General features: G+C 36.1%; 1 protein-coding gene across 2 annotated transcripts in view; it reads left to right on the forward strand.

Annotated features, from left to right (window-relative positions):
- SPOCK3 (SPARC (osteonectin), cwcv and kazal like domains proteoglycan 3) overlaps positions 1-12,600 on the forward strand; it is a 563,457-nt gene that overhangs the window by 193,405 nt on the left and 357,452 nt on the right. For both annotated transcript variants that reach the window (XM_039479200.2, XM_074397009.1), the window contains exon 3: positions 8,185-8,230. In XM_039479200.2, the coding sequence (XP_039335134.1) occupies positions 8,185-8,230 (46 nt within the window). The remainder of the gene's footprint in view (positions 1-8,184; positions 8,231-12,600) is intronic.

A 12,600-nucleotide genomic window follows, 5' to 3' on the forward strand; every position in this document is an offset into this window, starting at 1 on the left:
AGTGATGCAACTAGCGAATGGTAGAGCCAGACTTAAAATTCTGGTTTGCCTGTCTCAAAATCCATCACTCATCCATCACTCATGTGTGCACGTTGAGCTTTCTTTTCAGCTTCAGGAGAGACCTAAACCTGTAGCTGCCCAATTCCTCCCCATGCTTGAAACGAATAATAGTCATCATCCTCAAATAATAAGACACATTTTCAAAAATAACAGATATTAGATGAGTATGTAATGATGCTTAGCTCAAGTTTTGAGACTTGAGGGGAGTAATTTAATTTGAAAGTCTAATCTTCCAAGAATTGTATCATGCTATAATTGTATTTAAAATATTTTTAAGACAATACATAATGAGTGTTTATTTAATTATCCAATGGCATTATCCTTCCTTAATCTAATCTTAAAAAATTTATTGCAAAACCTGGGGGTGTAGATTTCTATAATTTGCCCTACTCTTAATAGAACCCTGTCTGTATACAAATATATCAACTACAGTGATGTCTTGTCATTTTTTTTTTTAATTTGAAGTTGGTGAGGTGGGATTACAGAAGGTAGTGATGAACTGTTAAAAAACTTTTGAGACAAAATTTTCATAAATAAAGGATTGTATTTATTTCTATGATTAAAATCAGTGCTACATTTTCTTCCTTATACAGTGGAGACACTAACAAAGAGGTTAGAACGATTTTAAAAAGGAAAATAAGTCATTATATAAAAGGGATAACTGCACTTGTATGTTTATCACAGCACTATTCAGAAGAGTAGATGTTCTGGATTCAGTCTAACTGCCCATTAACAGAAGATTGGATAAAGAAAATTGAATACTGTTCAACCATAAAAAGGAATGAAATTATGTCTTTTGCCTCAAATAGGTAGAACTGGAGGCCATTAAGTGGAACGACTCAGAAAGAGAATGTCAAATACCTCATGTTCTTACTTACAAGTAGAAGCTAAATAATGTGTGCACTTAGACATAGAGTGTGAAATAATACAAATAAGATAGTTGGAAGGGTGGGAGGGTGTGAGGGGTGAGAAATTACTTGATGGGAACAGTGTGCGCTATTCAGGTGATGTTTACACTAAAAGCTGAGACTTCATCCATGTGTGATATTCATGTAACAAAACTGCATTTATACCCCTTAAGTTTACACAAAGAGAAAGAATCTCTGCTTAGCCCTGTTAAATTCCGTAGGTTCTATAGCTTTCCGATCATCTGAGTTGAGTGGGTCTGATAGTATAGAGCTAGGAAATGTGACAGCTTCACTGTGATAAGCCACCCACCTCTGGCAGGTTACCATAGTGAAAACAGTGCCTTGATTTCAAGAGTAACATCTTCTTATTTACCATAAAATATGGTATTAATGAGCTACTTCTATAAGACTGTTAGAGTGGTAAAAAATGGTAAACATACGTAGTCCATTTGGCCTTACTTTTTTTTTTTAATTGTACTTTAGGTTCTGGGATACATGTACAGATCACGCAGGATTGTTGCATAGGTACATAATGGCAATGTGGTTTGCTGTTTGCTGCCTCCATCCCCCGTCACCTCTATCTGGCATTTCCTCCCATGTTATCCCTCCCCAACTTCACCACGTACTGCTGTCCCTCCCCTAGCTCCCCCCAAACAGACCCCAGTGTGTGAGGCTCCCCTCCCTGTGTCCATGTGTTCTCATTTTTCAACACCTGCCTATGAGTGAGAACATGCAGTGTTTGATTTTCTCTTCTTGCGTCAGTTTGCTAAGAATGATGGTTTCCAGATTAATCCATGTCCCCAGAAAGGACACAAACATCCTTTTTTATAGCTGCATAGTATTCCATGGTGTATATGTGCCACATTTTTCTTGTCCAGTCTATCATTGATGGGCATCCGGCTTGCTTCCAGGTATCTGCTATTGTAGACAGTTCCACAGTGAACACACATATGCATGTGTCTTTATAATAGAATGATTTATAATCCTTTGGATATATATCGAGTAATGGGATTGCTGGGGCAAATGGAATTTCCATTTCTAGGTCCTTGAGAAATCGCTATACTGTCTTCCACAATGGTTAAACTAATTTACACTCCCACCAACAGTGTAAAAGTGTTCCTATTTCTCCACATCCTCTGCAGTGTCTATTTTCTCCAGATTTTTTAAAGATCACCATTCGAACTGTTGTGAGATGGTATCTCAGTGTGGATTTGACTTGCATTTCCCTAATGACCAGTGATGATGAGCATTTTTCATATGTTTGTTGGACTCATATATGTCTTCTTTTGAAAAGTATCTGTTCATGTCCTTCAACCACTTTTCAATGGGTTTGTTTTTTTCTTGTAAATCGGTTTTAATTCTTTGTAGATTCTGGCTATTAGCCCTTTGTCAGATGGGTAGATTGCAAAACTTTTTTCCCATTCTGTTCCATGTCAGTTCACTCTAATGATTGTATCTTTTGCTGTATAGAAGCTGTGGTGTTTAATTAAATCCCATTTGTCTCTTTTGGCTTTTGTTGCCAATGCTTTTGGTATTTTAGTCATGAAGTCCTTGCCTATGCCTGTGTCCTGAATGGCTTTGCCTAGATTTTCTTCTACAGTTTTTATGGTGCCAGGTCTTATGTTTAAGTCTTTAATCCTTCTGGAGTTAATTTTAGTGTAAGCTGTCAGGAATGGATTTAGTTTCTCTTTTCTGTACATGGCTATCCAGTTTTCTCAACACCATTTATTAAACAGGGAATCCTTTCCCTATTGCTTGTTTTTGTCATGTTGTCAGAGATCAGATGTAGATGTGTGGTGTTGCTTCCGAGGCCTCTGTTCTGTTTCATTCGTCTATATCTCTGTTTTGGTACCAGTATCATGCTGTTTTGATTACTGTAGCCTAATAGTATAGTTTGAAGTCAAGTAGTGTGATGACTCCAGCTTTGTTCCTTTTTGCTTAGAATTGTCTTGGTTATGCAGGCTCTCTTTTGGTTTCAGGTGTTTTTTTTTCCAGTTCTGTGAAGAAAGTCATTGGTAGCTTGATGTGGGTAGCATCAAGTCTATAAATTACTTTGGGCAGTATGGCTATTTTCACAATATTCATTCTTCCTAACCATGAGCATGGAATGGTTTTCCATCTGTTTGTGTCCTCTTATTTCCTTCAGCAGTGGTTTGTAGTTCTCATTGAAGAGATCCTTTCCCTCTTTGTTAATTGTATTCCTAGGTATTGTATTCTCTTTGTAGCAATTGTGAATGGGAGTTCGCTCTTGGTTTGGCTCTCTTTTGGTCTGTTATTGGTGTATAGGAATGCTTGTGATTTTTGCACATTGATTTTGTATCCTGAGACTTTGCTGAAGTTGCTTATCACTTTAAGGAGATTTTGGTTTGAGATTATGGATCTTCTAAATATACAATCATGTTGTCTGCAAATAGAGACAATTTGAATTCCTCCTCTCCTAATTCAGTACCCTTTATTTCTTTTTCTTGCCTGATTGCTCTGGCTGGAACCTCCAATACTATATAGAATAGGAGTCAGGAGAGAGGGTATCCTTGTCTAGTGCCAGATTTCAAATGGACTGTGTCCTGTTTTTACCCATTCAGTATGATATTGGCTGTGAGTTTGTCATAAATAGCTTTTATTATTTTGAGACATGTTCCATCAATAACTGGTTTATTGAGAGTTTTAGTCAAAAAGGCCTGTGGAATTTTGTAGGAGGCCTTCTCTGCATTTATTGAAGTGATCATGTCATTTTTGTCTTTGGTTCTGTTTATCTGGTGGATTGTGTTTATGGACTTGCATATGTTGAACCAGCCTTGCATCCCCAGAGTGAAGCCTACTTGATCACGATAAATAAGCTTTTTGATATGCTATTGCTATTGCTTTGTCAGTATTTTGCTGAAGATATTTGCATGTATGTTCCTCATGGATTTTGGCCTGAAGTTTTCTTTTCTTGTTGAGTCCCTGCTAGGTTTTGGTATCAGGATGATGTTTGTCTCATAAAATGATTTGGAAAGGAATTCCTCTTTTGGGATTGTTTGGAATAGTTTCAGAAGGAATGGTACCAGCTCCTTTTTGTATGTCTGGTAGAATTCGGCTGTGAACCCATCTGGACCTGGGCTTTTTTTGGGTGGTAGGCTATTAATTGCCACCTCAACTACAGCCCTTCTTCTTGGTGTATTCAGGGTTTCAACTTCTTCCTGGTTTAGACTTGGGAGGGTGCAAGTGTTCAGGAATTTATCCATTTCTTCCACATTTACTGGTTTATTTACATAGAATTATTTGTAGTAATATCTGATGGTAGTTTGTATTTCTGTGGAATCAGTGGTGATATCCCCTTTATCATTTTTCGTTGTATCTGTTTGATTCTTCTCTGTTTTCTTTTTTTATTAATCTGGCTAGTGGTCTATTTTGTTGATCTTTTCAAAAAACCAACTTCAGGATACATTGATTTTTTTGAAAGGTTTTTTATGTCTCTGTCTTCTTCAGTTCTGCTCTGATCTGAGTTCTTTCCTATTTTCTGCTAGCTTTTGAGTTTTGTTGATATTGCTCCTCTAACTCTTTCAATTTTGATGATAGAGTGTCAATTTTATATCTTTCCTTGCTTCTCATATGGGCATATATTGTTACAAATTTCCCTCTAGACACTGCTTTAAATGTGTACCGGAGATTCTGGGACATTGCAGCTTTGTTCTTGTTGGTTCCAAAGAACATCTTTATTTCTGCCTTCATTTCATTGTTTATCCAGTTGACATTCAGGAGCGAGTTGTTCAGTTTCCAGAAGTTGTGCGGTTCTGAGTTACCTTCTTAATCCTGAGTTCTAATTTGATTGCACTGTGATCTGAGAAACTGTTTGTTATGATTTCTGTTCTTTTGTATATGCTAAGGATTTATTTAGTTCCAATTATGTTGTTAATTTTAGAGTAGGTGTGATGTCATGCTGAGAAGAATGTATATTCTGTGGATGTGGGGTGAAGAGTTCTGTAGATGTCTATTACATTCCCTTGGTCCAGATCTGCAATGAAGTCCTGGATATCCTTATTAATTTTCTGTCTGGTCGATCTGTCTAATAATGATAGTGGAGTGTTACATTCTCCCACTATTATGGTGTGGGAGTTTATGTCTCTTTGTAGGTCATTAAGAACATGGGGAGAAATGTCAGATATAGGTATTGGGGAGGAAGGCAGCAAACCACATTGCCATGTATGTACCTATGCAACAATATTGCATATTCTTCACATGTACCCCAAAACCTAAAATGCAGTAAAATATATATTTAAAAAAAAGAACTTGCTTTATGTATCTGGGTGCTCCTATATTGGATGCATATATATTTAAGACTGTTGACTCTTCTTATTGCATTGATCCTTTTAACATTTTGTGATGCCCTTCATTGTCTCTTTTGATCTTTGTTGGTTTAAAGTCCATTTTATCAGAGATTAGGATTACAACTCCTCCTCTTTTTCATCTCCATTTGCTTGGTAAATCTTCCTCCATCCCTTTATTTTGAGCCTGTGTCGTTGCATATCAGATGGGTTTCCTGAATACAGCACACTGATGGGTCTTGACTTTTTATCCAATTTGCCAGTCTGTGTCTTTTGATTAGGGCATTTAGCCCATTTACATTTAAGGTTAATATTGTTTTGTGTGAATTTGATTTGTTGGTAAGCCCATCAGACCTTTCCCTCTGGCTGCCCTTAGCATTTTTTCTTTCATTTCAACCCTGGTGAATCTGATGATTATGTGCGTTGGGGTTGCTCTTCTTGAAGAATATCTTTGTGGTGCTCTCTGTGATTCCTGGACTTAAATGTTTGCCTGCCTTGGTAGGTTGGGGAAGTTCTTCTGGATAATATCCTGAAGAGTGTTTTCCAGCTTGGATTCATTCTCTCTGTCACATTCAGGTACACCTATCAAACATAGATTTGATTCTTTCATATAATCCCATATTTCTTGGAGGCTTTGCTTATTTCTTTTCACTGTTTTTTCTCTAGTCTTGCCTTCTAATTTCATTTCCTTGAGTTTATCTTCAATCTCTGATGTCCTTTCTTCTGCTTGGTTGATTCACCTATTGAATATTGTGTGTGCTTCGCGAAGTTCTATTGTTGCATTTTTCAGTTCCATTAAATCATTTATATATTGTTCTCTAAGCTGTTTATTCTCATTAGCATTTCGTCTAACCTTTTTCCAAGGTTCTTAGTTACCTTGCATTGGGTTAGAACATGTTGTTATAACTCGGTGAAGTTTTTTATTACCCACCTTCTGAAGTGTGTTTCTGTCAATTCATCAGACTCATTCTCCATCCAGTTTTGTTCCCTTTGTGGTGAGGCATTGTGATCTTTAGTAAGAGGAGAAGTGTTACTAGTTTTTGATGTTTTCATCCTTTTTGTGCTGATTTCTTTCTATCTTTGTGGATTTACCTGTGGTCTTTGTAGTTGGTGACTTTCGGATGGGGTCTCGGAGTTGGTGTTTTTTTTGTTGTTGTTGATGTTGAAGCTATGTCTTTCTGGTTTTTAGTTGTCATTCTAACAGGCCCCTCTGCTGCAAGACTGCTAGAGGTCCACTCCAGACCCTGCTTGCCTGTGGATCACTCATGGGGGCTGAAGAACAGTAAGGGTTGCTGCCACATTCTTCTTATCTTTGTCCCAGAAGGGTACCTGCCAGATATCAGCCTGAGCTCTCCTTTATTAGGTTACTCCTTGGATATCCAGGGCTTGGGTAGCTGCTTGAGGAGACAGTCTGTCTGTTATAGGAACTCAAGTTCTGTGCTGGAAGCTCTGTTCTTTTTTTCAGAGGTGCTGGGAAGGTATGTTTAAGTCTGCTGCAGTGGAACTCATAACTGCATCTTTTCCCTGGATCTCTGTCCTGGGAAGATAGGGCTTTATTTATAAGTTTCTGATGTGCTGCTGCCTTTTTTCAGAGATGCTGTGCCCAGCGAGGAAGTATCGTAGTCACAGTCTGCCAGCAGAGGCATTGCTAAGCTGCCACGGGCTCTGCCCAGCTGCTGTGTAAACTTCCTAGAGGTACAGTTAGAACTGCCTCAGTAACAATGGACTGCCTCAGTAATGGTGGAGTGCCTTGGTAATAGCTGACGCCTTACCCCCAACAAGCTGGACCTTCATGGGTCCAGCCGCACTTGCTGCCTAACTGTTAATCCTAAGCATTTCAGATTGTTGGTCTTGGCAGGGGTGGGACTCACCAAGCCAGATTACCTGGCCCCCCGTTTTCAGCCCTTTCTTTTTCAGTTGAATGGGCGGCTCTGTCTCCCAGCCATTCCAGGCACCAGTTGAAACTGCCTCTTAGATTTGTGTGAGATTTTGTGCAGTAACTTGTGGCACTGGCTGAAACTGCTGTGCTGGAAACTAGTGACGCTTTTTGGCCTGGAAGTCTCCTGTTCTGTGGGCAGTAAAAACTTGTCTGGAAATGCAGTGATCACTCACCCTCTGCATTGTTCTCGCTGAGTACTGGACTCCAGAGATGTTCCTATTCCACCATCTTGGATGTCCCTATCTGTACTTTAAAAAATTCTTTTCAGTTTATGTTTCCCTACGTTTGTGCTGTAATGTCATATTTTCTAAGTATATCAGAAATATATTGCATTGATTCTTTTCCATATTAGTGAATTAAACTTTAGGCCAGACTTAATTAGGTGTGCATTTTTTTTCAACCTCTAGGTTGTATTTTGATGAACTTAGATATTCAATTAACAAGAGAATGATTTGCATAAACCATATTTATACTCTATGGGCTATTGCAGAATTACTTGGTAGTTTCTCTGCTATATGAATAGTTCCATTTACTGTTGTATGAGGGGGAAATGAAGTTGTATAATTGGAAAGTGGTAAGATACTTAATTGTCTATTAGCATAGGGTAATTATCTTCATGTTATATTATGTGCTGAATTGTAATTGAAAGCATTGTGTTGTAATATTTAGGAGAAGTGGCAAACAAAATAGTTAAATTGTTATAGTAACCTTGACTTAAAATGAAGATGAACACATTTATTGAAAGACATTTCTGTAACTTGCAAACAGTGTGTTCCCTTTGGTAACTATTCTTTTTCTCTTGTTTCTTTTTTTATTTTTATTTATTTATTTATTTTATAATTCGCTGCTTGCCATTGCAGGAAGTAGAGGTTTGTATACATCTTCTGTGTTTCATAATTTATTTTAGATTTTATATGTACCCTTGCATTTTAATTACTCATATACACTCAATTCACATTATTTTCCCCCTTAGGATGATTATTTCCGAACTTGGAGTCCGGGAAAATCCTTCGATCAGGGTAAGAATCTGTTTTAAAATAAAAATATTTTCATGTTCATAATCCTGTAGTTTTAGAAATGATATTTATTGTATAGTTAAACTTGAAAACACTAAATGGAAGAACTTGCAGTAATGGAAAAATTTATGCAATAATTTCTTCCATTTCAGCATATTTTTAGACATAAGCTAATTGGTTATGATTATGTCAGCATGTCTTTTATTTTTAGATACATGTTTTAGATTACTGTTTTGGGCTTCTGAACTTTACCATGTTTATTTTTATCAGTAGATATAAGTCACTTCATCCAGTTATCAAGTACATTCACTGGGCAATATATTTATTTGTGCAAACTTTTAAAACAAATGGCTTTTTGGCCTCTCTTCCAATTAATAAAATGTTTCATTTAAAATGAGTAAATTGGTAATTAGACTCAGCTGGTGTCCTAACAAGACCAAAAAGGAAGAGTGTTATACAAAATTAGATCTTCCCCACCTCTTCAAACAGCTTGCAGTTCTGATTAACTTACCTTTAAGAGGAAAACAGAAATATGGATGAGAATGAAAATACTTATACATGTGGAATGAGAATGGACACCTCAAACCCCAAGCAATCATAGTGACATAAACAACTAAAGAAATTTGTTCACTAAATTTCACGCTTAAAAATACCTTACTTGTAAAGTTTCTTTATGTAACTTTTTATAGTCTGTGCAAAGTAGAAAAAAAATCTTCTTTATATAGACTGTATAGTAACCGTGCAAAAGATAATATTCTCTGAAGTAGGCTGACTTAAAGATAGAAGTCTTTGTAAGAGTGTTTCAGTAAGTGATTGGTTGATGAAGAAATAATATATTATTTAAAGGAGCTTAAATTATTTTACTATACTACCAGATTTTTACTTCATGTTTGGGATGAATGCTACAACAACCAATGTGTATGAGTGGGAAACAATCTGTGTGTACCTAGACATAGACTGTCATCAACATTGGTATTTACATGGAGTCTGAAACAGTCATTCACATCTAGTATCTTCTTAGAATTAGCTTTTTTCCCCTGTATATTTCATATGATTTCACTATTGCTATCCAGGGTGTTTTTGGTATTTGCTTGCTTTTTTTTCTTTTCCTTCTTTCTTTCTTTTCTTCTTTCTTCTTTCTTTCTTTTCCTTTCTTTCTTTCTCTTTCTTTCTTTCTTTTCCTTTCTTGCTTTCTCTTTCTTTCTGTCTTTCTTCTTTCTTCTTTTTTTTTTTCTTGAGACGGAGTCTTGCTCTGTTGCCAGGCTGTAGTGCAATGGTGCAATCTCAGCTCACTGCAACCTCCATCTTCTTGGTTTAAGTGATTCTCCTGCCTCAGCCTCCCGAGTAGCTGGGCTTACAGGCACATACCACCACACCTGGCTAATTTTTTTGTATTTTTAGTAGAGACAGGGTTTCACTATGTTGGCCATACTAGTCTTGAACTCCTGACTTTGTCATCTGCTCACCTCAGCCTCCCAAACTGCTGGGATTACAGGCATGTGCAAACACGCCCAGCTGGGATCTGTATTTTAAAATTCTAAAAGAATTAATTTTGAATTAGTCACTAATAAGTCAAGCCAGTGCTCTAAAACACAGGCAATAAAACAGATAATGACATGCAGACAGAGATGTTATTCTCTGGCTTTCTTGGGAAATGAATTTTTATGATGGAATCATAAACCTTGAAAAATGGGTGTTATCTATGAAATTTGTCATACTTGGTGCATCCGTTATAATAAAGATGCTTTCATTTTTCTTTTGTGCGTGCATGACAATGTGTTGAATTTCAGTTTATCTCTCTTTAAAAGAGAATACTATATGAGAGTCTTCCGAACAATTAATGATACAAGATTGATTTGCTTTAATTTTCAGAGAGGTTTTTAACCTAGTAACTTAAAAATATTGTATTTATCAGGCAAGGATAAGCTTATGACATGTTATCTAATATTTATGAAGAATGTCCTATTTTGAGTCACTACTGCAAGTGTTGATATATATCAATTAATTTAATCATTATAACCTTGCAAGGTAGATTAGAAAGTTAAGATACTGAAAGAAGTTAAGCTTCTGCTCAGGTTATAGTCCCACAGTATGGCAGTGTAGGGATTTCAGTTCAGTCAGTCTGAACCCCCATTCCTGTTTCCTAGTTGCTCTGCAATATTACCACACCTATGATAACACTAACAAGAAATAATGGCATACTGATGATATTTTTAAGTTTATGCTTTTAAAATACGCATTTACTTGAATAAACATTAGAAATGAAGTGTGTTTTATTTCTATATGTTAAAATAATATTTTGTAGACTATCAGATCTGGAGTTTTGAGTTATTGAACATGTATAGTTAATAAACATGTAAGAAAGTTTTGTATCAAAAAAATAAAAATAGAACAAAAATTAGATGGAGGTGTGTATTTGTTTTTGGCTTTGGGTCAAATTAACCAACGCAGTTTTAGATCACGGTGAGAAGTGAGCAAAATAATCCTATTTCCATCTAGCTCTGAGTAAGAAAGTGTGTATCAGCTAGACAGAAAAGACTTGAGACATGTCCATTTCTAGTTTCCTGTTTATTTCTGATGACAGACCCTTTTTCCAGTAACATTTTCAAAAGCTGAATGGTGTGTTGAACATGAAATCATTTAAAAGGCTTTTCATGAGTGTTTATAATTTTTAATTTGCCATGTTTTTCACTGAATTATGGACATCCATATTATAACAATATAAGTTTTTTTTTGTCCAATTTCCTTGCAAGAAGTTTGCATGTTTCCTTAAAAAAGTGAAGAAAAAGTTACCTTGTCATTATATTTTTATACTGTTAGTTAATACTTTTTAAAGGATTCGTATATCCATTTAAGGTTATCTTTTACTTCCATTTTCATAGAATGTACCATAAAGCATGCTGAAATTAAAATACCACTAATCACAATGTTAATTAATATTTTATAATATGAAGGGTATAACTACTCAGCACAAAATTCCTTTGTATACGTATGCATACATATGCACACAAATAAATACATACATAAACATGTAGATTACATACTTACATATGGACAGACACATTTGCACTTGCAAACTTGCTTCTAGGTAAAATCAACTGATTGTTCATATGCATCCAATCTACCTTTTGGTTTAACTGTGACATAGTTTTCATCTCATTTGTTTCTTTTAATCAATAATTTTTCCAGTTTGTTTTTTTACCACTAAAACATTAAGAGTTTTGGGGAAATAAAATGTTTTCAAATAAGCTTAAGTAAAAACCATTCTTGATGGTGATAAATCTGCTGCAAAATGAAGTAAATCACGCCAATACTGACAATCAGTTGGTCTGGAAATCGCCACACTGATTGTTCTGAGCTATTATTCCTCCTCATTGGTGTGGCTAATCATGAGTTAACATGGCAGACATTACCTCAGAAATGGTTTTGATGAGGAAATACATCTTCAATAAGGTGTAAAAATACACATGCCTTGCTATATTTACTATGATAAATAAACTCAAGGGAAATGTCTCTAGGTATATGAACCTAAGTAATACATGATAAAGCTTATCAACAATTTAATCAATGCTTTAGATGAATATGGTATAGTTTTCAAAATAAATGTACACATCTTTTCATTCACTGTTAAATCTGCCTTCTTTGTGAACATGTTTTAATATTGGTGTGTAGCAGATACATCAGTAAGATTTCTAGCAGTGAATCCTTATCATCGTTCAGAGAATCTGTTTGAACCAAGGTGCCCTATCTACAAGGATCACTTTTTATTTAAATATTATTTTCCCCAGCATATGATAAATATCATAAATCTCTAGGTGTCCTGAGGTGAAAGATTTAGAAGAAAAATAAGCTTTTTATGTTTTCATAACTTCACTATCCAAAGGAGCTTTGGGTTGCTCTACTTGGCGTCTACCATGGCAGTAAATTAAATAAGAACAAATCTGTTTCATTTTTTGATGTGTTTCTCCTGCTCCTGCACAATTTTGGGGATCTGGAATTAGGGGCAAGAAGCAGCTGTGGCTTAGATCAGCACCCTTCTGTCTTTTCTCAGCAGTTTTGTTATATCCGAGTGAGTTAAAAGGAATGTGCCACACACTGAGTTCCAAGTTATGAGTCCTTTTAATTAGCTGGTGACCAAGAGATGGCTAATGATCAAAGTTCTCTCAGCACCAAGGAAGGAGCTTGATTACCTTTTACCTTATTTTAAGTAGGGGAGGGGGTACCTAACTGAAGCAGAATTTTACAGAAGCAGAAAAGCAGGTTAGAGGAAGGGGCTGCGGGCATAGGTGGTTTCCATACAATTCAATGATCAAAGGAAATGGGAGTGATCAGGTTCTTCTCACACAATGATCAAAGGGAAACATTTTTTCTTA

The sequence above is a fragment of the Saimiri boliviensis genome, chromosome 3 (assembly GCF_048565385.1).
Source record: "Saimiri boliviensis isolate mSaiBol1 chromosome 3, mSaiBol1.pri, whole genome shotgun sequence".
Lineage (NCBI taxonomy): Eukaryota > Metazoa > Chordata > Mammalia > Primates > Cebidae > Saimiri > Saimiri boliviensis.